The 27,682-nt window shown below is 39.4% G+C and overlaps 2 protein-coding genes across 2 annotated transcripts in view; both read right to left on the bottom strand.

Annotated features, from left to right (window-relative positions):
• The window catches only part of LOC131688053 (uncharacterized), a 33,088-nt gene extending 16,191 nt beyond the window's left edge, over nt 1–16,897 (bottom strand). The window contains exon 1 of the mRNA XM_058972198.1: nt 16,754–16,897. Within this exon, the coding sequence (XP_058828181.1) occupies nt 16,754–16,897 (144 nt within the window). The remainder of the gene's footprint in view (nt 1–16,753) is intronic.
• Nucleotides 1–27,682, bottom strand: part of LOC131693077 (bromodomain-containing protein DDB_G0270170) — a 505,027-nt gene that overhangs the window by 103,437 nt on the left and 373,908 nt on the right. The window contains exon 4 of the mRNA XM_058980586.1: nt 21,030–21,058. The gene's annotated coding sequence lies outside the window, so the exon portion shown is untranslated. The remainder of the gene's footprint in view (nt 1–21,029; nt 21,059–27,682) is intronic.

Here is a 27,682-nt window from a genome sequence, read left to right as displayed (position 1 = left end):
ATTGATCAACACATTCCCATTAGCCAGTACAGCGTAGGATTTTATGTCATTCGGCTACGTGGTAATGTTACAAGCCAGACGGCCTTTGATGCGAGTGCACGTAACGGTTTCAGTAACCGAAAAAGGGCATCTTTTCTCCAAACCCTAGCGAGGCTACAGCAAACGAAAGTAAAAGCACATGTTTCACCTGCAGCCAATCAATCAAATCTAAATAAATTTTCACGCCTTCCGGCGAGCAAATTGAATTCGAAATCTCGTGACATGATCACTGCATCATAGTCAAAAATTCGTGGTGCTGGTGAGTGACGAACGAGACGTCTACGCGGGGAGGCAAGCTTCTCTACAACTTAGATCTTCACGGCAAGTGAGTGAACATAAATTTATCAGCCGCATGTTAATACACGTACTCTCGCTCGGTTGGATAACACTTAACGGCTGATTAGCAACAGCGGGTGAGAAAGAAAGATACGGATTGGTGCTGAATCGAGCGTTCGGTTTCAGTTTATAGAAAAAACGTTTTTCGTTTGTTTTGGTTCACTTTTGGGCACGTACCCCAAACTTCTTCCCCAGAGCTGCTGTGGAAATAAAATGGAAATTACGCTTGTTCGGTTTTCGCTGTAGGAATGTAGAGAAATGCCGGATAAAAACAAAAATGTGTAAATTTTAATTAAAACACAATCATCTTGATTGTGCAACCGCGGGATGATGCAAGGCTCGGCTTTCGGTGGAAGGAAAGTAAGGTGAGCACACAATGAACTGCAATGCGACTGCGTGTTTATGTTAGACATGCATCGGAACATGCGTTTCACTTTCAGGTTTATAGTTCCGATCTGTTCAACAGAATAGATTTGTATCTCATAAGCGGTCCCTGAATGAATTAACGTCGATCGCTTTGAATCCGATGGGATCAATGTTTTAAATTATGAGTAATGAATAATGAAATATCGAAAAACTTATTTCAAACAAAGCACAAAGCTATTTCAAAACCTTCGAGTGCAGAGAAATAAGAAGAGATAATGGTGCCAGAATAATGTTGGATCAGTTTATCAGTACTGTAGATAGAATTGCATCAGTTCCAGAATTCGAAAACACTGCTAGTGCTAAAATGTGTTCGGAGTAAGCTGCAGATGATTGAACGTCATCCAGTGTCGTAAGAGTTGGCAGTGCAGCCTCATTTCTATGTTTATTGACTTGGTTCCAAAAGCTTGTAGGGTCAGTTGGAGGATTATTGTGGAAGCGACGAAGGTTGGCGCTGAGAGTGGAGTGCCTTATTGATGCGTTTGTAGCGGTTGTCGATCTGATAAGAGCGCAGTAGAGCATGATAAGAAATTCTTTCTAGCTCATCCAAACATGTCAATATTTTGGGACTTCGTTCATTATATTGAAAGATACGATATTTCATATCTAAATTTGGTGCGTAGTCTTCATACTCAAGTCGTTTTTTTGTCGTTGATACAGCCGTTGTAGAACTCGGGTTGACTGGATAAAATTTACTTAAAACTAGGGAGACATTTTTTTTGCAAATTCATGGAAACAGTTACTTATAAGACTTCTAAATGTGGGATAGGGGATAGAAGGTGGACAACGATAACGTGAAAAGAAAATGAGTCAAATCTGCACATTTATGGTTTTCATAAAATGGTGGATCGACAATATGTAAAAAAGATCTCGGTTTGCCAAGTTGTCACGAACTGGAATATTGGGTGATCTTCGGGATCGAGGGGAATCTTTTAAAAAGAAACTAGCACCGCGATATCCAGCTTGATGCCTTGGTAACACTAGTCACAAATGTAAAGATTACTTTCAGTAAGCCCAACACGAAATATATGAGCGTTGAACAGATAGTGATTAGACATGAGCCTAGTCATCACGCGAATGGAATCCCGACTTACATCCATTCCCTTGAACCACACTTGCGTCGATTCCTTAGGAATAATGATATGTAGCCACCGCCAGATCAGATCAACTGTGCTAACTATTGAGCGTTCTCCGACGAGACAAGAAAAAATCTTTGAAAGCGAAAGATATTTCGAATATTTCAACGTCTAATGTAAGAAAGTCCGTTTTCGTTTCCCGGAATTGAAAAATGAGCAGGAACTCGTATCATGGTCAAGTGATATGATTTCCTGCTAAAGCACGTAGATTCCCCGTATGCTTCCCAAACAATACGGAGAAGGCTTGTCGACCTTCAATTATCGAAAAGATTCAATTGTACTTGAGCTTGCAGGAGACGGATATATTGTTGTTGAACATGCCGAAGCCAGTGAGCTCTTCAATGCGCGAGCCGCCAGTGAAGAATATTTTCTTGCAGTCAGCGTGTGTGTATTTATTTGAAAAATATGGATCTTCTGCGCATACGTAGAAGGATTTGTGTCCCCCAAAATACTTAAATGACAAAGCTTGGGCGACTATTCTACCCGTTAGCAGATGCTCAAGATGAGTTGGATCACGTCGTTGGAAACGACCAGCTCACTTATCTGCGCGGTGAACTCGATATCCAGCTTTACAGCCCCAACCGGAAAATTGTTCTAGCTATCTTGTAATATATTTGGCAAAGATCTATAGCTCTGGATCATGTGACAGAAATCACATCATCATCTGCAAGTTGTCTTAGAATATTGTATAGAATCAGGGACTTGAACACGAGCGTTGTGGAAGACTCAGCTTATTCGAGAAGTGGTCGCTAGGAGAGAAGTTCATGTGTTGTGTTCTGCCTCTGTGAAAGTCAAATTGAATATCTGATAGCAAGCCGTTTGCCTCAACCGAACTATCGAGACACTGTGAGACTATTTTGTCTATCAATTTCCGGGTACTGGAGAGTATTGCAATCGGTCGATGCGAATTGTGGTCGGAGGCTGGGTTTTCCGGGTTATCAATCACACTCACAAAAGACTTCTGTTGAATAAATTCCACAAACGTCTCCGCGCATAGTCAGGCAGATTCTTTAATAAGTTGAATTTTATTCTGTCTGGCCCAGGAGCATTACTTTTGCACTGCAGAAATGCAACTGAGAACTGCGTAATATAGCGTGTTATCTGGGAATGAGACTGTAAAAAGGGTTCAAATGCATTCATGCACTTAGATATCGACCTCGATCGATTCTAAAACTGCCACTACACTCATTTGAATCGTAAAATGGGCTTGCGAGAACAAATTTTGGCTTTGGGTAGTTTTTATAATTTGGAATAGATAAAAATACTTGAAACGCAAATTATGTATTGCCAATCTTAAGAATTAAATGAGTGTAGTGGCAGTATCGGATAAGATCGACATTTTGGTGCATGTCTAACTGTTCCATTTCCGCAAAAATGTATATTATGCAGTATGTTGAATCTGATTCATGCATATTCAAATTTCTGCAAGGAAAGAAGAATGTTTTCAATAAATCACACTTAAATGATCTTATTGTTGTACTCTGTCGTGAAATGGTTTCAAATCGTAATTAAGCAAGAAAACTACAAGGGGCAGCCCTATGGGGTTGCACGAACTGTAGACGTAGGACTATACTACTTAATGTAAAATATTTATTTTCTTAGTACTTAGTGTGTGGGAAAAAAACACCCGGACCGGTGAAGAAAAATCAAATTTTAGACAATATAATCATATCTCATGTGTAGAACAAGCTTTCTAGTTGCTCTCAAACAGATCCTAAAAGTTCAAACACCCATGGATAACCCCAAGTTTGTAGATGTGTTTCGATGTCACAGGATTGTAAAATGGTTAATATTACGTCATGAAAATTCAATTCTTCCGTAACAATTTTTTTTGCCTGCAAAATGACCTGTGTGTATGCAAAGCTCATGATTTGTTGGGATATTAGCATTGATCGGAAAATGCTTTCCAACGCTGCGCATTGCATACATACAGGACATTTTGCAGGTCACCAGAAGCTGTTCATTTTAACACCGCCAGATGTTCATTTTATCCACTCGCTATAAACATGTCTCATTTTTGGACATGTTTAGAAATCAAGAATCATGTTTGAAAAAATGTGTTTATGACGAAGTATTTTTACCAGATATGTACAAAACATGTCTAACAAGAAACATAAGGTGATTGTAATATCTCATTCACTTATTAGTTAGAAAATAATGACTTTGCTTAACGTGTTCATTTTACCGCCAGTTCCCCTACCTACCAACACATTGACGCCAAACATTGAACCCAAGCGTACAATGCAAAATGAGTCAACGCTGATGATGATGGGTAGAACGAAAGAGACAACTAGTACCACCACTATTAGCGCATTTCACCAAAATTCTACGCGGCCTTTCCCGATTGAAAGGAACGGCCACGCTTAGCCCATCTGTCATAATATCGTGATTTTGCATAGCGAAGGGCTGAATGATAACACATAATTTTGTTCCAAAAAACAGCCCTGCGTTATGCAACACTTTGTGCAGGTTGATTATATCAGTTGCAAGTGGGGCCAAATTCACCAAGTTCCGTAAAATTCCTTTTAAATTACAGAATTGATAAAATTGCTTAGATGAGCTAAACTAATTAATCAAATCCTGTTTTAAAAACTGTCCTTGCGTTTAAACCAAAATGGGAAGCTTATTACTACCACTACATTACTTAATTTCAAGCGCAAATAGCAAATACATGTGCTAGTTAAACCAAAAATTTACTGGCAACATTACAGCGGCATTTAGGAAGCAGTTGGAGCGGTCGCCTGTTGGACGACACAGGGCAGCGTCCCTCCACAGCCAGTGTAACGGACTTCCAGCTCAGCTACACTGGTTGTAAAAAACAGAGCGCAGTGATCTGCTTCGCCAGCCGTTCAACAGGGAACTGAGCGTGTCTGGCCAAGTCCGTTCTTTAAATAGTCGACGATGACGTCATTCATAGAAGCGTTGCGCGCTAGGTATACCAATCCGTCGTACAGGGCTTGGGAAGCGCTATCTTCTGTGTGTTAATGCGCGATATTTTGACAAGGTTGTATATTATTTAATTTTTTAACGCTATGATATCAAAAATCTTTGGGTTTATCTATTGGAATCTATTCTTAGAAGTATTTCGGGGCGATTTGTGCAAAAAATTTGAAAATTTATCGTGAGATGGCTGAATTATATGCGTTTAAAATTGGACCACTTTTCGTTACATACCATTTTTGTAGAATTTGCAGAGTGCACCCCCATATCGAAAACAAAGACGTAGTCCTACGTCAAAAAAGGAACATGAACTTCGTGAAAAAGTAGATTTCAGAACTAGGAGTACTAGTCGAATTAATCATTGATATGTAAAACTAGCGAGATAAGTATTTTATGCCATTTTATTCGCAATTCTGGACCACTATACAACAAGTCGCACACGATTTTCTGTATCGTAACAGAGTCCGGGCATACCTTTCTTGCAACGTCAAAAACCCACAGAGTAGAACATTCTTCGCACTTGTTCGTTACATTTAGATTTCCCATTCTTTTAGAATTGTTCCATGGAGAACTCATCGATGTCTCTCTCGATAAACCATCGACAATCTGGCGCCAATAATCGCTTTTTTCGCGCGAAGCAAGCTTTTCCTCGAGTATCGCTGAATATGTTCCGGTGTCCGATAAACACGCTTTCAAAATTCTTTATATGCATCTTTCTTTACCATGGGTTAGCGGCAGTCTGTTTGCCGTCGCGCCAGGCATGTGTCGTTTGGGCTTTAACCACGGTATCGATGAAATAGCTAATGGGAAAATCGTATTCTTCCTTCGAAGGAAGATTCTGTATCGTAGCTATAGTATATGTGATTATACCCTCATATTTCTTCCAATCAATATTTCTGAGTACAAGAAAGGAAGTCTTTGAAACGGCCAACTCCAGGCTTCAGCAACTTTTCGATTCTCAGAATCGAGTCGGTGACCACACCTAAAATTTTCACGTCTCGTGAAGCTACATATACGCGGTACTCTTCCGTGAAGAGCTTGTTCCAGGTCAGATAAAAGAATGCGAACCGAATTTGGTGTTACCTTTGTAATATTGGTTTCGGCTACCGTTTTGTCAGATCGTTCGTCCTTTGCAATACAGTGATTTTACTTTGGGCAAGAGTTAGACCACCCAAAGGACATTTAATCCTTCTTAGTAAGCCTTCATACGACACTGGTTTGGCACTTTGGACAGGGAAAGAAGTGGTTTGAGTTTACGTGCTTTCAAAGTTTGGGAATTTAGTTCCGGAACAATCAGAGAAGAAGATCGAAATTTTATGTCACAGAAAGAGGGATATAGGGCAATAGCCGGGGCAACTTCGGTGGAACATAGGATCGTTCAAGTGGTAAGGGTACGCCGGTCCGACGGTGCTGTCCATACTTCGCGTCAGCACGCAGAACTTTTTTTTTCTAGAGTCTAGCTAACCAGCGGTATTAGACCACCCAACGTGCCATGTGCACTTCACACCAGCAGTTCTTGCTGAGCAGCACAATGACATAGAATTAGAGACGGGCAAACTGATTCACTATATTTCCACCTAGGGAGAAAAATTGGATAAACACCAAAATTTCTCCCTAGGGCGAAAATTTTTGGTGAAACCACTTTTTGTACGTAAAGGGCACAAATCCTAACTTAACAAAGTCATGGACGCGTTTCGACTTAGTTTCATCAGAAACCGACACTAACTTATTGTCAGAATAGATTAGCGCCGGCTAGACACCAAATTCCTTTGTGTTTCAATCGAACGACTAGTCAAAAGTGATGTCCCGCCCGAGCAGAAGTTCTGTTTATGCCGATGAGGCACAGTGAAGCTGAAACATGTTTTGGCTTAGCAGGCCAATGCGAAAGCTTTATGCTATATTTCCCCCTGAAGAGAAAAAAATTGGATAAACACCTGCTAAGCCAAAACTGTGTCTCATCGGCATAAAGTGAGAGATGTTAGCCGGTTAGCTAAGCACAGAAGCTGTGGGTCGCTGACAAGTATAGGGAACCGAACTCTTGATTTTTGGCATTGGAGCCAAACGCCTGTGAGTATACAACTATTGTTTTTAGGTAAAGGAACATCACTCGGTACCAGCCAGTTGCTTTAGGTGTTCACACATGTTACGTGAATTGTATGGATTTAATGTCTAACTGACACCAATTTGGTGTTAGTTTGGATATATCGTCTAACTGGCAGCAAGTTGGTGTCAGTTACTGACGAGTGGAACACGCGAACCTTATTCCGGTGTAATTTTGTCGAAAGCCATCTGGTCGAATGTTATTTGATCGAATGCTATTTGTCCGACTGGGTTATTTGGCCGAATGCTAATTGGTCGAATGGGTCATTTGGCCGAATACTAATTGGTCGAATTGGTCATTTAGCCAAATGCTGTATGGTCGAACACTATTTGGTCGACTGCTACTTGGCCGAAAGGGTCAATAGCCGGAATGGGTGGGTTATTTGATCGAATACCAACTGGTCAAATGGGTCATTTAGTCGAATTCTATTTGATAGAATGACATTTGACCGAATGCCATTTGACCGAATGTCATTTAACCGAATACCATTTGACCGAATGCCATTTTACCGAATTCTATTTGACCGAATGCCATTTAACCGAATGCCATTTGATCGAAAGCTGTTGGGTCGAATATCGTTTGGTTGAATGCCACTTGGTCGAATGCCGTTTGTCCGAAGGAGTATTTAGGCTGAGTGCTATCTGGTAGAAAGTGTCAAACGAATACCACTTTATTTGATAAAATCATCTTAATGAAGAAATATATAAATAAGAGCTAATTGGTAATTAGGGGGTTCATCAGTACCCATCAAATGATGGCTACCGACGTCAAGTTCAATCAACGCTGATGCTGAGGCAAACACAACAGTCGATCAAATAAAACACTCCGGCAGGCAAAATGCGAGGGACGAAAAACTAGCTCACTCAGGAGTTCAAACGTCACAAAAAGTATTCGCAAAGTACTAAGTCACTTTACGCTTGTCCGGGCACGCCGAAGGCTGAGGTGATTCATATTTTAAAAATGTCAAACATTTTGACTGTTGCGATGGAACACAAAGGGTTAAGATGTCGGAAAACTCGGAAAGCTTGTTCATATGACTCTAAACTTACTTCAATGTCTTGCTCTTCCTTGAGTACTATGGCTCTTCATATTAAACAAAAACTTCATATTTTCCAGTCCCTTGTTATTCGAATGTTGTAATAACATAAAAATGACTGGAAAACTGCATTGAACGACAGCGTGGTTGGTTCGTTTGATGTTTTCGGTAGCGTCACTGAATATTTAAGACAAGTGCGGACAACCTCTCCGGGTTTGCCTCGGAGACTCCTGCTTTTTATTTTCTCTCCACCAGGATTTCTAGAAATCACCGTAGTGAGCTTTCCAGACGCTGCTGTTCTCTTACCTGATTCAAATTCTTTTGCTGTGAAGACCTATGCACGTTCGGTTTATCCTCCACAGCAAGAGTAATGGGTGCTGTTGGAAAGTGAAATTCTACACTAAACTAAACCGACAAAGCCGTTCACCAGCGCAAGAACAAACAAAATTTACACTTAAATATGAATAACACAGGGAAGTGGTAAGTATTGTGCTCTGTCAAAATATAACTCTACAGTGAATGTGAGTAAAGCTTGGAATTTTGCACCTTACACTAAATTGGTACCTTGAATTGTTGCAAGAGGAATGAAAGGGAGCATGCTTATTTCTATCTAATTCATTGAAGAATGAAAAGCTATGAAAATGTTCTAAAATTTTATCGACCAATCGTTTTGAAGTCTATCTCCAGGTCAGTTTTTTACAGTTCTCCTGGTTGATTTTTTTTTACCCGGGGCCATGAATTGTAATAGTTTGGATGATACGGCTTTTGAAGTGCATCATGTAATTAACCGTTTATTAACTCTTCGGTAAGTTTACCCGAAATGTACAATTTATCCAGTTTAAGTGACTTTGATTATTATCATGATAATCAAACATTGGAGAGCTAAAAATATACCAACCATCAGTAAAAAGATATTAACGATATCTTCGATAATAATGGTTGGCTATCTCACTCTCCCTGAGGTGTAAACACTCGGAAATCGTTAATAGTAATGCTCTAGCCAAGTCAACAGTAGTGCAGATAAACAGAACTTGTTGACTTTCAAAACGCATTTCTCCTTAATTCAATCGCTTCTTGCTTTACGTTGAATGTAACGTACAATATCTCCAGTTATAATTTACGGTGGACTTGAAAAGAAGTGAATTTTATGACCCTTCGCTCCGCCATAATTTTACGACCGATTTCATGGTAGCGACAAGCTTGCGAAGAATTTTATCAATATAAAATGCACTAAACTGCTGGTATATAAAATGTACTGAACAGGCAGGTAAGGTGAATTGCTTTCTTTCGTCAGACCCTGCATCAACATTCCGACAAAACAAATTTCGCCCTTGCTTCTCTGCATGAGAAGTACCCGATTAGTTACACTCAAGATCTTCAATTATGATAGACCACACGAACACAACACGTTTCGTAGTGCACCATGCTGCTCTGCAAGTTCTACCGTTCGCTCCAAGAATGCACTGTGCGAACATTTCGCAATCATTGGAACAAATGAAAAAAGAAACTACCGAACGCGCCGGGACGAGAGCAACAACCAGCAAGCCGACAACTCGTTCTGCGCTGCGCAAGGAACATATGAATAAATTAAACGAGTTTTGGCGAACGGAATGGCGGTGACTGTAAACCAGGCGACGAGCCTGGTCCCCCCGCAGCAGTTCATCGGAAAGGCTCGGCAGGCTCCACTTTTGGTGGTGGTGTTCTTGAACTAGCGACGATTATGGAAGTTGCGGGCCAACTCGTGCGGATAGCTCCACGGTAGCGGCAGCTGCAGCGGTTCGATTCGGTGTTGTATTATATTATCGAATAAATTTTGATCGTGTTTGCATGATGAGGCGTATCGATCGCTTTTCCACCTACTGCGCTATGGCATTGGTGAAAACGACACCTGCAGCTTAGCAAAACAAAATTGGCTCGCTCGGTGGGAGTGATCTACGTTTATGAGATGATAATTGTATGATCTCAGTTTTTATTGAATATAAACCTAAATCGGATGAAATATCCGGTTTATCGTGCCGATCTAAAATCTATGGTAATTTGCACAAAGCGGCAGAAGATTCAAGAGGGCATCGCTCCAGGAAGACATCAACGATGCCGAGAGTGTGCCCTTTCGGAGAGCAAATTAAATTTTCCTATCCATTTTCTCACACAACTTCCGCATCGGCAGCACCTTCCTTATCTGCAAGCCTTCAGCGAGCGCAAACATTTAATCAAACCCTATAAAATTAGTTGGGATGACTTGGGCAGATAATTGCACATCAACCCCTCGCTCCTGGCCGCTTCTCAACGCAAAACCCGTAGTTTCCCGTAGGCGAATAGAGTGAACAGGTTGAGTTCGAAACCGCTCGAATGGTTGGCACACTGAAGCATATCGTGTCTGAAATGTTGTAAAATCAGTGCCTGTTGTTGAGCCAAGTGTTAATAGCGTTTTCCGTCCGACAACATGAGATTTCGCACCGGAAAATCAGGTAGAGTTTCGCAAAGCACGAAAGCCAGTGCAGCAGTTCGCAGAATGTTAAGTCTTCACTATACCGCGAAAGACCTGTCGCTCTCCGGACGGCGTTGAGGCCACAAATTAATGTTACAAGTCAGGGCCCCGCAGATCTCCAAAACGGTTTTCGTGATCTAGCTTCCGCGCTAACATTGAGTCAAGTATTTACTACTGCCAGGTTGGGTTGAAAGTGAGATTGATTGTGGTAAATTAACGTCAGTTGCTGTTAGTGGGGTTCAGCACCTAGTGACACATAGACACGGCAGACAGCCGCGTTGGGCTGACAGTTGCGGATTGGGAGGTGAGGTGATGTTTTTCGGAGCGGTCCTTGTTTGGAGCGTTTCTTCTCTAGGCCGTACTTCGTTGGTGGGTAGTAGAAAATTAGTGTTTGGCCGACATATTAGTTTATCTATCAGGCGGTATTGAGTTTCAAAGCTCTGCTAACGTTTTTGATTAAAATTGATGGGAATGATTAAGCTATTTCCGATTATGGTAATTAATTTAATCACAACGGGATTTTGTTAACTTTAGTTGACCACTTATGCTTATGGCATTTTTGTTTTTGACATTGCAATACTCCGGTTTAGTCGATTCTGCACTCATTCTAACTTGGCTGTTTTTTAGACACTGCATCGCATAAACACGAATACATACGCTTTCAAAGTTATATTAAAATTTCAGTATACCGCGATTAATGACACTTAGAAGCACACCACGGGCAGTCACATCAGCTCAATTCAGCTTAGTCTTATTCACTACAATACTAAATTTGTCATAAATTGCTGCCGCGATCTTGGCCGAATATGCTGTTGAATCAACCATCACCAACATGGGTGTCATTTGAGGAGAGGTGGTCAGTAGAAAACAGCAATTGATTTTGATGCCATTTTGAAAATCATCATGGTGTCATTTTAAAAGTAGTGGTCAGTAGCAGTGGCGTAGTAGCGGGGGGGGGGGGGTTTGGGGACGAAACCCCCCCCCCCGAAATATTTTGGAGAATTTTGAAAAAAAATCGATATGTTAAACAAAAATATGCCTAAAATTTTAAATGAAATGAAAGTTTTATTTGCAAAAGTTATCTTGTGAAAATATTTCCTTGTAGTGAAAATTGGCTGCAGACTCGACACCTACCTGTCGGCACGTTGTGGGGCTAGCTCAACCGCCGAGGACTATAACAAGTAGATCGCGGCGAAGCGAGGAGCTGGGAGCTTATTGGTTCACGAAACGGATATCGGTACCGAGAGAAATTTCGCCACAGTCCTTGACTGACGGCGAACATGGACTGGAGAGTGTGAGAGAAGTATCCCCATAGAGACCACCAGGCGATTCTGCAGCACGAAGAAGGACGGGCCGCAAGCTAAAGTGGAAGACGAAAGCCTTTAACGAAAACCTCTTTGTTGAGTTACTTCGGCGAACAACGGAATCAAGTACGTTGATGCGGCAAGAAGGATTGTGACGACTTGTGACGTTACAATGTAACGAAAACTAGGACCATGCAGTAGACGGCGTGCAGATTACGGGTTAAATGAGTAGCTCAGTACGCTACACGCTGCTTGTCTTAGATCCAGAAAACGGGCTCAGAGCGTAAGATCGGAGAGTGAGAGAGGAGCGACGTTTCGAGAAACTAGGGACTCTTTAAAATGGGAGATCAAGCTTAGCAAGCCAATTGCCATAAGTAGCTGTGCTGAGAAATAAACGCCAATCTCTGGGGGACGCGTACTGAGTCGTCATGACGAAGACGAGGGTCTGCGACACCAGCTGAAATATACCCGGGAAAACTAAAGATAATCGTTGAGGGTCTCTTCCCGAATCACGATTTAACTACTTGGTCACCGACACCGTACGACGAAGAAGAAGGAGGTAACACAGCCGAGTGGTAAGTGACTAACGACGAGCTCAAAGAAGCGTCGATGTGACTTAAATCAAAGAAAACCCCCGGTCCGGATGGAATACCAACCGTGGCGCTGAAAGCTGCGATCCTGGCGTATCCGGACATGTTCAGGATGCTACTGCTGAAGTCTTTAGATGATGGTAATCCCCGAAATGAGGAAGGTGAGGATGTTGCTGCTAAAGTGTGGGAAGTCGCCGAGCCATGCAACCTCGAATAGACCAATACCGCAGCGTGGCATAAAAGAATGAGCCAGATCCTGAAGAGCTACTTCCAGAGTAGAGCACTGCTGTACCAGACGAACAAACGGGCAATAGGCAATGCGAGTCACAGCGGGCATTCCTCAGGGCTCCATTCTCTGTCCAACACTTTGGAATGAGATGTACGATGGGGTCTTAACACTGCGGCTTCCCAGGAAAGTGAAAATCGTTGGTTTCGTGGACGATGTGTCACTAACGGCGAGACACTTGAAGAAATGGAGGTATCGGTGACGGAAACAATGAAACAGCGGGAAGCTGAACAGGACGCTTCGACTGCTGGTCGTACGAGTTGCGATTGCGTATCGGAGGCAGTATGCTTTAACGCCGAGATGATCCCCATCTGCATTACCCTGACGGAGGATATCAAGTGCTACAAACAATGAAAAGCCAGAAACGTGAGGAAGATGATGAGAATCGATTCGATGGTGACGTGGCAGCAGTAATGTGACAATACGGAGAAAGGAAAGTGGACCTACCGGCTCATCCAAACCTGTCGGCGTGGGTCAATAGAAAGCACGGAGAGATGACCTTCCACCTGAAACATCTCCTACCGGGCCACGGCTGCTTAAGAAGTATCTTCATCGGTGTGGGTACGCAACGTCAACACTGTGCTTGGAGTGTGAGATCGTCGAGGAGACACCGGAGCGTCTTTGAATGTCCGAGGTTTGAAATCTTTGAATGTCCGAGGAGAGTCTTTATATGTCCGAGGTTTGAAGTGACGTGCAGGGAGCTACTTAAAACGGGAGGACCGGACATCAACCCGGATAATGTAGCCTACAGAATGACAAGCGACATAAAGACGTGGAACACAGTAAACAGAGATATGATGTAGATCAGTGATTCTCAACCTGGGGTCCGCGGACCCCTAGGGGGCCGCGAAGTCATTGCTGGGAGTCCGCGAAGAAAAGTATATTTTCCGAGTGCATATTGAAATTTCAAGTCATGTTTCCTAACAAATTGAAAATAACATATTGATAGCATACAAAATTGATGTTTATCTATGAGGGTCCGCAGCAACCCAGTGTGATATCTAAGGAGTCCGTGGTACGAAAAAGGTTGAGAACCGCTGATGTAGATCATGACCGTCTTACAACGGAATGGACATCGAACAACGGTTTCGGGAGAGCAATCACCGCCAGGGAACTCTCCGTAGGAATAAGCTAGATTCACCGCCGAGGACTAGTCGAGTAGACTGCAACAGAGCAGCGAGTATGAGTCGTCGGATCCATGCGGATTCGTCAGACTGACCACGGCACCCCACCGGTTGTTCCGATAGAAAAATAGCGAAAACCAAAGAAGAATCGATATTGGGAGAACTTTTTTCGCCAGGGAACTCTCCGTTAGCGTAAGCTAGATTCACCACTGGGGACTATACTGAGTAGACAACGACGAGACACCACTAGTCGCGGGTCATCGGCGCACCAGTGCACCGGACACCCTGCTTCACCAGAATCGCCGAATTGACCTCGGCACCTAGCTGATTAGCTCGATCTCGGGAGAACTTCTCTCGCCGGGGAATTCTCTGTCGGAGTAGGTCAGGTCCATCGACGGGAACTAGGCCGAGTTGTTCGCGAACAAGTCGAGGAGCTGAATAGATCATCAAGGAAGTAGTGCTAAATGGCCCAAGAAGAGAACTAAAGGGCTTAAAGGAGTTGCGATGCTAAATGGCACCGGTCACGGAGCCAAAGGGCTCAAGAAGTTGTAGTACTGAAGAATCGGTATCGGGAGAACTTCTTTCGTCTGGGACCTCTCCGTCAGCGTACAGTCAGATTCACCGCCGGGAACGAGACCGCGTAGATCGCGACGATACACCACCAGCAGCGCCGGGGCTCCGGCAAACCGGATGCCCTACTCTACCGGAATCGCCGAACTGACCGCAGCACCTGGTTGGTTGGCTCGCTTTCGAACTTCTCTCGCCGGGGAACTTTTCGTCGGAGTAGGCTAGATCTATCGTCGGGGACTAGACCGAGTAGTTCGCGAACCAGTCGGAAGCTCAACGAAGAAGTGGTACTGAATTGCACAAGGGAACTGAAGCGCTCCGTAAATTAGACAGTCTGAAGTTTGCCGCCCAGATTGTCCTCGTAGGGGAAGAGCATTAATTATATACCAACAGCTAGCTTTCCTACCTTGACTACCCAAACCCGTTCACTGAGTTGTTGGTTTTGAACATTTTTTTCCTGCTCAGAATGTTTTTGAACATTTTTTCATATATATACAAAAAAAATTCATATCCCCCCCCCCGAAAAAAATTCTTACTACGCCACTGAGTAGACGACGGAAATCGTTGATTGGCGCTACTTTGAAAATCAAAACGGCGGCTTCTGGCTACTACCCGAAGTAGAATTTTAAGTTTTATAGCACACTACAAGTGCAATCAAAGTTTTGAAAGGCTTTTTAAGAGTGCCTTAAAACCTCAATTGTTACAGTGAAAGCCACCACCAATATGGGTGTCATTTGAAAGGGGTGGTCAGTAGAAGACAGAAACCGTTGATGCCATTTAGAAAACCAAGATGGCGACTTCTGGTTAGTTATCTGTGCCGCCATATTATGTAGCCGTAGTGTGCCACCGCCGCCGATAATTTTTAACATACGCCGACGTTGAACGATAGGCCGGCGGGGCGCAGCCGAAACTTTTTTCCCACGCCGATTATTTATGAACTCGAATATTCCCAATATACTTTTACCAAAAGAAAACTACTTTGATATGCGTTCAATCAATTTTCGATTTCGATTGAAGATACTGCACGGAAAAAAATGTTCCCCGATTCGCGAATGAAGTGCCTTCAATTCTAATTAGTTTTAACTTAATAAAACAGGATGATGAACAAAAATCAGTTGATTTATAATTGTGTTCAATTTACTTCCGTATCGCTTGTACAGGGCTTTTACTGGTGGAGATTATTAGTTTTTTTTGTTAATTTCATTTAAAGCTTCCGCTATGTTGTTACCAAATTGTGTTTCTGTCCGTGAATTAGTTTACAACATTATGAATATTACTCATAAACCAAATGTTAACTCGTGATTATATCCATAAAGCTACATTTTTTACAGCCCAACTATACGACGTGATTGATTCATGATTTGTTACATCTTGATCGTGGTTTTAGATTAGATCACAAGATTCAAACAGACTTGATATTTTCTAAAGAACTATTTCGTGAAACTCGGAATGCTATTCATGGATCCATTCATGCCTTGTCGACGATTTGCAATCGTGAAAGAGTTCCCAAAATACTAAAATACATTTTTACTTTCATGATTTAATTCATGAAGTATGCTTGATCGTAAGATTTTTATGTTACCAATTTCACGGAACTCAGAACGTGTTCCATGGATTTGTGAGCTGGTTATTGCGAGCTATCGAATAAGTTCACAAATTTAGAAAGTATTCCTAATTATTTTCACTTTCATTTAACCCTTGATTTTGAAATTTTTATGTGAAGTATTTCAAGAAACTCTGGATTATAATTCATGGATTTTTTTTGTTCCGTGGACTGTTTCATAAAATATAACAGCTGCTTGCATCCAATCATAGGTACGCGTAGTAGATATATGAAAACGATGTTTCTAATAGTCTTCACATTAGTTCGTTATTGTTTCAACCGGTGCTGAAGTCCATCATGTTGCTGATGGCAAACCAGCTAGACAAAAGAGAATGAAAAATTAGCAGTCAAAACAGTAAGCGATGCTTATTGAGTTACGGTTCTCACCCCAATAAATTGCCAACAGTAAGATGGTTCTCTTCTGAATCTCTTACTCATTGGAATCATTATTGAGAGGAATTGAAGTTGACCATCATTTTATTTATAATATAAATACGGTTATGACGGTAATATTATTACAAACAACGATCTAGTATTAACAAACAGGCAGTTTTACACAAATAGCTTTGAATAAACAAACAGAAAATGGAGGAAAAATCAACAAAGTGCCACATGCTACCTGAATACAATATAGTGATAATATTTCGCTTACCGTACCTATACAAAAGAAATGGTCCTCATTCTGTCAATCACTTCAATGCGCTCTCTCGCGTACGGCTTCTGTGAGAGAAAGTTAACTGAAACACTATGCGAGGAACATGGAAATTAAATAACACGAACCCCGTTGAGAATGCCAGGGAAAGAATTTATCCAGGTGTCAATCGTAATGGATTTCACTTCTCCATATTGCGACGTCAGCTTTTTAATGTACTCGGAGCTGATGCTCGGTGCCAAATCATGTAGCCGAATTTCAGTTATATCCATGTCGTATTTGACATCGTGTTGCATGTAATTCATCACACTTCTGCATCGTCTAGCACAGCGGTTCTCAACCTTTTTCGTATCACGGACACCTTAGAAATCACCCTGGGTTTCTGCGGGCCTCCAGGGATAAACATCGATTTTGTACAGGGTGCGCCAGCTGAATGTATCCTGTTTCAACATTGAAAAACTCCGTCATTTGTCAGCCTATTCTAACAAGTAAACAAGTTTTTTTAGGATATTTTATGTAATTTATTATAAACCACGTTTAGAATACAACGTCGATTTAATGACCACTCCCATTTGATACACAAAAAGCAGCTCTTTTGCGGGCATTTTGCATGACATTGGACAGCAATTCGGGCATAATCGCAGAAATTTAAGCTCGTATATTAGCTTTGAGTTCGTCAAGGTTCTTAGGTTTGCTAGAATAAACTTTACTTTTCAAGTAACCCCACATAAAAAGTCTGGTACCTTTCGGAGAACGAGGAGGCCATTCCAAATCATCATTTTTGAGACAACGCGTCCTGGGAATTTGCTCTGCAAGAACTTGATTGTAGCGGTTGCGGTATGTCTAGATGCCCGTCTTGTTGAAAATAGAAGTATTTCAGACCTTTTTTCTGTATTTGTGGACGGACAAAGTGCGCCAAAATTCAACGGTAAGGCGCGCCGTCGATGGTCTCTCCTTCTTTGAAAAAATAAGGACCGATGATTGCTTTGGAGCACACTCTGGCCCATGATTTTAGCGCGTTCTTTTGGTGTAAGCCGACTCATAGCTAAAATGGCACTAAATTTTCGTTTCAAAATTGTGTTTATCTGTAAAAATCGGCTGGAAAATTGCGGAGTTGTTCAATACAGGATACATCCATATGGCGCACCCTGTATGCTATCATTATGTTATTTTCAGGTAACAAGACAACAAAATGCACTCGGAAAACTATATTTTTCTTCGCGGACCTCCAGCAACGACTTCAGGGCCCCCAGGTTGAGAATCACTGGTCTAGTAGCACGTTGAAGTTTGTCAGTACCACATTTTGGTATGATGCAGTTGGAGTTGGCTAACTGCAGTAATGTCAAGGTCCATTTTCACCTTAAACAACACACCAAAAAATATTGAAATTTAAACGACATGTAAATTAGTACGAATTTAAACATACAAAGATTGAATCAAAAATTTGATTGAAAATTACGTTAAAATCAATTGGAGCATCAAACAGCATACAATTTTACACTTTCATTCGTGTAATACATTTTACAGCAGTATTCGAGTAAAAATACATTGAGGTGCATTGCTTTTCCGTTTAAAGTAACTGTAATTTTCAATCCACGTGTAAAATTATAATAAAATTCGGTGAAAAAAGCACGACAAATCGTGTGTTTTTGTGGTGGAACTTTTTTTTGCATTTATATTCATGCTCCAAATATGTGCATGAAAATAAACTTAAAATTATAAAATATTTTTTTCTGTGAACTGTTCCAACTCGCGCTCTGTAGCTCGAATTTTCATAAAGCCATTAACGACAGTACTTTTTCTTAATGGCCGCACCTTGATTTTTGATCCACTCATCTCGCTTCACGTGGGGCAACGAGGCACATTGGGACTATTCCAAAAAAGGTGGGACAAAACTTTTTTGTGGCCTTGGATATCATTTTAGGTCCAACGTTTCTTCATAGGATATGTTCACAACATTATTCTGCAACTTTGAAAATAAAACTTTTTTGTTTAGACCAAAGTAGAGTAACCGAACAAAAAAAAATATCGAAATTTTTTTAGAGGGTGGATGTCTTTGGCAAAGTTGTATATTACACCCGTTTTTATCAGTCACTTGGTTAATTTTAGGTTGATAAAACCGGGACATTGATAAAATTGGGATATGTATTTTTCTTTCTTTTTAAGAAACCGAAGCTTCAATTTAGTTCGTCTGCTAGAGCCCATCAAACTACCAACTATCAATTTTCATATGAAGCTGATAAAATCGGGTTAATAAGCTGATAAAATCGGGAGTAGATAAAATAGGGGGCTGTTGAAATCGGGTCCTGATAAAATCGGGTCTTAACTGTATTATGTTTTGAATAACTTCGTCGAAGATACTACAGACATCAGACCTCATTTTCGAGGTAAAATTGTTGTTTTTGTAAATTTGACCTAAGAATCAGTTTTCCCAACCTTTGTTTATTATTTTAATATGTTCTACAAACTTTTTTGTTGAAGAAACCAATACTATAAGATCAAGGTTTTCACTTTTAAAACTATTTTCTATATAAATTTGCACTCTTTTTAACAAAGATTTCTGTTTTCAGAGGCACTTTGTGGCAGCCAAACTTTAGCTATTCAGATACTCTATTGTGCTGAGAATAAATTAAATATTACATAGGAACAGGATATAGTGGGATCCACCATTTAAGTAACAATTGAAGCATGCTACAAGTGCAATCTAAGTTTTATAAGTTGCTTTAAAACTACTGTAAAACCTCAATTGTTACTAAAGAGTGCCACATCTCTGGATATATAGGTGCAGACAAGTTTCTTTCATTAAATCTATATTGGTCAGTGGGAGATGGGATCAGGGATGCCACATTGAAATCTGTGTTTCGGCCAAAAAAATCTTTTTACCATCTGTGATGTTTAGTCATCAAGGAATCTGGAAAAAAATCTGTAAAAATCTGTGATAAATTTCCAAAAAAACGGTGAAAAATCAAAATATTTCCAAAAATCTGTGAAATCCTGTGAAATTTTTATCAAAATGCCAAAAATCTGTCATCTGTGAAAAAGAATCTGTGATCAAAAATTATGAAAAAAATCTGTGACATTACAGAAAAATCTGTGAATATGGTAACCCTGGATGGGATGTATTCATACACCTACACACTCGCTTTTTCGTGTTATAGGAATCTGTGAATTTGTTGTCTATTTCCAAAACAGCAAAACATTGGCATCCGCACGTGCGCCGCCTTCAAATGACGAAAGGCAGTGAGGTATAAATGAACTGAAAAATTACAACCCAGCCGATCAAATTGGGGCAATTTCAGCCGACTAAATGTTTCCCATTATTGGAATTTTCATTTCGAACCAAAAGCGGAGAGTGTGCTGAAAATGTTATGAAATTTCTCCAGCTTGAGCCCGTGCCAACATTTGGCGTATGGATTTCGGAGCAATTTTCGACCACCAACTGTTGATTTTGCTCGGCCGCGGGTGCGGTGATGATGTGACAATACCGTAGAGGCTGAATTTGTCATAAACCCTGTTGAATTAGCTTCATTAGTTATCGAATTGTCTGCCATTTTATTCGGCAAGGTTGAACTCGACCTCAATTTTGAATGGCTCGAAATTGGTTTAAGAATGAAGGTTGTTTGGTTAGTTGGAATCGAAAAAAAAGACAATCTCCGGTCGGTGGAGTGGATCGCCAACACCGAACAACCAGACAGTAGGCGAACCCGCCATTGTGCTGCTGTGTGGCGAGCTGAAATTATGGACCGCACACCGCGCCGTTGTGGGGTAGGTATAGTTGTGCGATTATGGTAAATTAGATGGCTACGTTCCCTGATCGGCGGCGCGGCGGTTCAAACAACCGTAGTCATCCGTTGTTGCTGATAAACGATAATCACTGCAGCAGTAGCAGCAGCCAGGTGCATAATAATAAGCGTGATAGCTAACTACACGATTCCTGATTGTTCGTCGTATTTTTATTATCCAAACAGTATGATGAACAGTGCAGGATGATTGAACTGTAAACAAATAGTCGATTACATGATCTGCTCTTCATCTCATAGGAGCCTCAAGTTCATGAATGGATAGATGTATGAATGGACGCATTGGTACCCTTCAGTGTGGTTAGCTACCCAGCGTAATAATCACTAGTCATGCTCGGTAGGAGTGCTATTATATGGTCGGATCATGATGGGAAAACATATCCAGTGAATCGTTGAGCAATGTTACTGCACTTCGAATTTGATCGTTTGCAGATGATTATTTTATCTATTTTGTTTTCAATAATTTTATCATGCTCTGCAGATAATTGTTCCTTTTGTGTTTTGTTTAGAAACGGATCTAACTACTAGTTTTACAATTTGGGGTGTAATAAATATTTGTGTTGAGAACTAATCTAGATGCAATCCAAAGCAACTTTTAACTTACCGAGTGTTAAATATGCCCCAGTCTTTTGTCTGAAACAAAAAGGAAATAGTGAAAATTAGTTAAAGGAGTTTTAAATTGAATGTCAAGGATTTATGTATTTTCCATTTTCATTGTAGAAGCTTGCAATCTTCAAGTTCATTCAACTTCTGCGGAATAAAATTATCTCGGCGGCATCCCAGGAGTTTTCATTAATGAATTTTAATAGGCAATACGCCGTAATCATAAGCTATAAGACGCATCGTTACGTTCAGTTGCCTACTATCATCATCCACCGACAAACAGAAGAGATTTTATTGTAGTGTTGCACTGTTGGTAGCCTATATCCAGTTTGAAAATCCACAGATAGATTACATACTCCTAGCATCGAATTCATGTTGGCTCCGGCGGGAACGAAAAACAAAACGTTGGGCGGTTAAAAGGGCGGTTATGGCAAGCCTAGATCTGTCCGATAGAAATCTTGCGAACATTGCAGTTTTTGCTCTGGGCTCTCCGGTAGAAGGCGATCTCGATCCAGTGTCCAGTGCCTACTGGAACGATTGGACATGAGAGCACGGCTAGCATTACAGCATAAAATAACCATTTGCTTGACTACCGTGCAGGTGCCAATAGTTGGTGGGTTGCTTGCACGCCCACTTTGATCTACTTTGAAGGCTGATCGTTCTGCTCGTACTTGGTAAGCTATTTGTAGCTGTAAGTTGATTGTTTTCAATCACTGCTTGGGTTGATTGAGTACTTACACGGTAGGCAGCATCAGGGAGAGGGGGTAGGATTACTGGTAAAAATGACAGCTGCACCCGTTGGGATTTTATTTATAAAAAGTACGGCAAGTGATTCTGAGGCATTCGACCTCCTGTCCCAGGCCTTGAAAAAATGCAGTAAACGGCGATGCTGGGATTGGAGATTAGCGCAAAATTATAGGCTTGCTAACGGGAGAAATTATCGAATTTGCAAAGTAGGGTCCGTGGGTGAACAAATTGTGCAAGTGAAATATAGTTTCTTTTCCGATTTGCTGCAGTGAAAGGTAACCAGTATGGATAACTGGGATATTGCTAGGGTACCCGATATTTCAGATGTCCTGCTAGCATATTGAACCGAAAGGAAATTTTTGTACTTCTGGAATGCTACTAAAGCACAAGAATATTGAAGATTTAAAAAATAAATAACAGATTATAAAATTTAAAATCTAAAAAATCTAAGCAAGAATTAAATGTCTAAATAAAAAATTTAAATAGTTCAAAAATGGTTCGAAACGCAAGAAAGGTTAAAAAAATCTAAAATAGAAAAAAACTCTTTAAAAATATCAATTTTTCAGAAAAATCTGAACAGGAATAATAAACCAGATCAAACATGGTTTCGACGGATCAACAACTAAAAAGGCTGTAAGAGATTTAAGAAAATCTGAGTATACTTAAAATTGCTGAAAGGACTAAAAATGGTAAAAGAAGTAGAAAAGATAACCTGAAAAATTAAGAAAAGCTGAAATCGGATGATAGAGGGCTAGTTGATTTAGATGGTGGCTATAAAAAGGAGTAAAGAAACATAAAAAGATTTAATGGTTTGTTTAAAAAGGCTAAAATTACTATATAACTACAAAAAGTCAAAAAAGTCTAAATAACCAGAAGACCAAAATACTGATCTTGTATAAGGAAAGAAGATTTAATACGCTAATAATGATTGGAAAATGGCAAAAAGTTTATAAGGTTCTATAAGAAAATTTAGAAAATTCAGTCCATCCGAGCACCCCCCCCCCCCGTTTTGAGAAAACGCCAAAACCTTATCGCTGGTTCCATTACAGCGTACATACAGTAAAACGTTTTCTCAAGGTGTCTAGAAAAAATACCATTTTTTTAGCGGCAGTGTTTTCAACTTTGCAATTTTTTCAGTTAAGTAATTTTTCTCTGACAATTATAGTTTGTCTTTTTTAAAAGAAAACATTGTTATCATTCAATTGAAAAAATCCTCGTTTCTGGAAAAATACGGGATGCTAGAGTTTTAAGATATTTTGTCCATATAACCTATATTTTTAAAAGAGATAATTTGGTTTGAGAATAAAAAAAAATTGATTGTTTTTTGCAATGCTCAAATGCTCATAAATACTAAAACATTTTGAGCAAAAAATAAAAGATTAAACGACTAAAAATACTAGACTTAAAAGGCCTAATATACTAGACATAGTACTTAAAAGCAACTAAAAAGAACAAAAGAAACCAAAAAGAATGAAAAATATCGACTGGAAAAACTAATATGGCTAATCACGTAAAAGTAAAAGGCTTTTAAAGACAAAAAATGGTTAGAAATACTAGAAAGAGCTAAAATGAAGAAATAATAGAAAATCAATGAAATTAATGAAATAAAAGAAATATGTGGAACGAAACTAACTAAAAAAATAAAATAAACATTTAGGGTAACGCGAAAAAAGTAAATACATTTATTAAATGAGCAGAAAGGTTAGCACAGTTCAAATAATGGAATAAACTAGGCAAATAAATTGAACACAATGAATAATATGAGTGGAATCGATAAATTTAATAAAATAAGTAAAATGTATATTGTTAAATTGAACAAAAAAGATTAAATTCTTGAATCAAATAAATTGGTTTAAATGAATAAAATATGTTAAATGAACAGTATGAATAAGATAAATAAAATAATCAAAAGTGAATGAAATTAATTAAATTAATGAAATAAACAAAATACATAAATAAAAGCAGCTGAACAATATGGTCGGTGTTATGTCCGACCGGACTAAGTCGCAAAATCTTAAAAAATGCGGTAATGATAGTACTGAATAAAGAATTTCTTCAGCTACATTTGACTTTTGCCAGATTCGAAATATGTTTTAATTAGTAAGAATTATCGCTAAAATAATTTAGAATTATGGGCTACATCCATAAATGACGTATCATTTTTTGAGTGATTATTAACACCCCCTTCTCCCCACGTATAATTTCATCACAAACCTGGTTATGTAGCTAGACGGTAAACCTCCCACCCCCTTTTCGTCGTAAAAAATAAAAAAAATAAAAAGCGAAGTTAGTTAGATGAATCGGGTAAGATTGTCGTAACATCAGGTCAACTCCTATTCCCCTTTAGAAAAGCTATGTAGCATGACATGACCCCTACCCCCTGTCGTCACATATAATCACAAAATAAAAAACTTCCCCTCCCCCATATAATGCTACGTCATTTATGGATGATTCCTAACGTAAAGGATGCTGCGATTCAAACTTTAAACTAGTTTTTCTCGAAATCAATATAATGTCACTTAGTCTGGTCTGACTTCACACCGACCATATTAATTTAAAATAAATAAATAAACTATATAAATTGAACAAAAGAAAAACTGAACATATGTACTGAATTAATAAAATACATAAAAATTAAGGGAATCACATAACTCAAATTAAAAAAGAATAAAATAAATAAAATGGACGAACAAAATACATAAAGCGAATAAACTGAATCAAATTTAAAAATTTTCTCAGCAAACGTCTCCGCTCTTCACTTAAAAGCCCCAATTATTGGTGGTGATGCCAATCGAGCTGATATATTTTGGGCCCGGGAACTAATCCACAGGGCTTTAAGTGTACATGGGGAATACAGCATGGTCTTGTCTGAGTGGAATGATGACTGCAATCAGGTATGAGGTTTGAGAATTGACAATTCGCGAGAAGGATCGAAAACTTTCCTTCAGTCATATTAGCACGAAGAATGAATGTTTTATTGTCATGTTAATTGATTTGCTTGTAGTTCATTAAATCATGTTCATTATATATTTTTTGCTCATTTTATTGAGCAATTTAATATACTGGTGAGTAGTACATGCTGTATATTATTAATATTTTCTTCGAGAGTTGTCCTATTGGAGCTGCAGAGTTAGAAGGGCTCACTGTCAGAATCACTCACAATAAATGCAAACGAGACGGGATATGTCACCCACTAAAACACAGCTTAAGGTCAATTGCAGCGGGCCGTGATTCTGAATGTGATATTCATTGTACAGTTCAGATATGTTCGGGCGCAGGGACTTCGCCATCGCTTGTATCATCATGAAAGCCTCGAGCGTTTGTACGTTAACGTGTTCGATCGCGTGTGCGTTTGTATGTCACATGTGTTAACGTGTATGTAACTTCGCGTGTATAAGTTCTATTTTATGACCGTGCGTCCTTTCGCATATTCATTATGTTCTTGGATGAACGCGCGTGGACCGTTAATCTGATACTTAATTATCGGTGTTCGGCTCAGATACTAGAAGAAAGTGAGTTCTTCCATATCACCAGAGTTCCCTGTCATGTTGCCATGGAACGTGTTGTCTAGTGGATAGGATCGTTATTTTTGATTGGTCCAGCTGAATGTATGGACCTAACTTGTTAGGACGGAGGATAAAGATTTTCGGACGTGTCCGATTCATGATCGCGAGAACGCGGACGTTTGTGGGTTCGCGTTTGAGACTGCGTTTGTGACTTCGTAAGTACTGAAACATTCACCTTTTTACCGGCATATTATTAAGTTTCCGCGATCGCGGGCGTAGGTGTTCGTGGATGATCGCGACGGGGTTAAGCGTTCGTATGTTAACGTGATTGTCGAGTGTGCTCGCGTGTATGTGACTTCGCGTGTATAAATTCAGTTCACTGTGTGGTCTTTCACATACTCGCTTATGTTTTATTGGAAGGTCATGTGGACCGTCTTTCTGATATTTAGTTTTCAGTGTTCGGTTCACATTCTGACAGGGACCCCATATCACGTGCATGTAGTATCTATTAAATCTTTTCCTAATTGACCTATATTTAAAAATGTTCGTGAAAATTTGATAAAAAAATCATAATGTAAACCATTTCAGTATATTTTGGATACTTGTCGCAATTAATATAATTCATTTAATCAAGTATTGGATGGTTTACTTTGATGCAGAATTTCCTCTTTCATTCTTCTTTTTTTTTTCGTGATAAACCCACATGCTTCTCTTTCTAGTAGTTGGGATAATAGGGAAGAACGCGCGTGAAATTACTAGTATGTCTGTCATATAAAGGAGGTTTTCAGTATAGTGCTTATTTTGCACCGCTCAAAATTTTTTCATATCCTAGTCGCGAAAAAATCGATATTTTTAGTTATGGCTTAAGTTTGTCTTTCACTCTTAATTTTTTTCATTAGAAATTTTTGCTGATGTTCCTGTTGCGGGTTTATCTTCTGTAAACATATTATTTGAATTGAGTATAATTTTAGACATTGTTTCTTTATTCGCCGTTAAGATAGGGTAATTTCGGGAGAGATGCCGCGTCGGGTGAGATGCGGCATTTTCTATATCTCGTATATAGAGTCACTTTTATACGGTAATATGATATTGTGAGTTTGTCTTTCGAAGAATTACAACACTGGAGATGTAAAATAATCCTTATTATTTTATTAATGATTATGTTCGTCCAGTTGCATCACGGAGTGCCGAAAGTTTTTCAGTACCACATTAAAATTTCGTGTTTTTTTTTAAATTTTTTTGTTTTAAATTGATTTTTTTGGCAAATCATTTATCGGTTGAATAGCTGGAACATCATACTATCATACATTAACATTAATAAATAAATCTAATCAATCGTGAAAGTTATACTGGCTATAGCACCATTAAAGTTATCACTTGGTCGGTGTTAAGTCAGACCGGACTAAGTCGTAAAACATAAAAAATGAGATGATGATAGCACTGGATAAAGAATATCGTCAGCTACATTCGACGTTTGCCAGACTTGAAATACGTAACAATAAACAAGAATTATGGCAAAAACTAATTTCAAATCATAATGTAAAGGATGCTGTGATTCAAACTTTAAACTCGTTTTTCTTGAAATCAATATTTTGTCACTTAGTCCGGTATGACTTAACACCGACCACTTTTTATTCGAAAAAGTTGTTGATCATGCACAATTCCATAAATGTCTCTTATGGTAAATTCCACATATGGAAAATTTTTGTAAGATAGAGAGAAATCCTTTTTATTTGACACCCAAAATGCCTACACTGGTTAGATTAAGGTTGAGATATTGATCAATCAAAAAAATGTGACAAAGTTTCATGGTTTTAAAGCATTTACTAAAAATGCTATATCTCAGCCTCCCGACCGAATTTTCACAATATTTATTCGCGAAAACTTTTGTAATGAATATTACTTTCCAATACATGCCTTTGGTTTAATGAAAAAAAAAATTATTTGTGTGGATTTTCTTCAAATTGACTAAAAAATATTTTCGTTTTGTTTAATCATTGATCATTGGTCGTTTTGTTCTATCATTGATATAAGCACTTTTTGTGAAAAACTTTTAAATGGAATTTATTCTCCAAGGTCCACAGAAAAATAAAAAAAATATTTAAAAAATTATAGGACTTTGAAAAAATTGCGAAAACCGCTTATATGCGACAATTTTACTCAAAAATGGACATTTTTCATAAATCGCATTTGCGGAACCTCTAGATGATTTTTTAGAAACTTGATTTGTTCTACAAAAGTGCTTAAATATGCTCATCTTCCATTATAGGGTTGAGCACTATGACTTTTCGTACATCGATTTTTTTTGGGACAGCCTAATATAGTATGTTTCATAAATCATGATATTTGGATTTGGACTGGAAAAAAATGTGTTCTGGATCTCTCGGTAGATTATTTCCGA

The sequence above is a fragment of the Topomyia yanbarensis genome, chromosome 3 (assembly GCF_030247195.1).
Source record: "Topomyia yanbarensis strain Yona2022 chromosome 3, ASM3024719v1, whole genome shotgun sequence".
NCBI lineage: Eukaryota > Metazoa > Arthropoda > Insecta > Diptera > Culicidae > Topomyia > Topomyia yanbarensis.
Note: the sequence above shows the minus strand (reverse complement) of the source record. Positions and strands in the feature narration are given on the sequence as shown.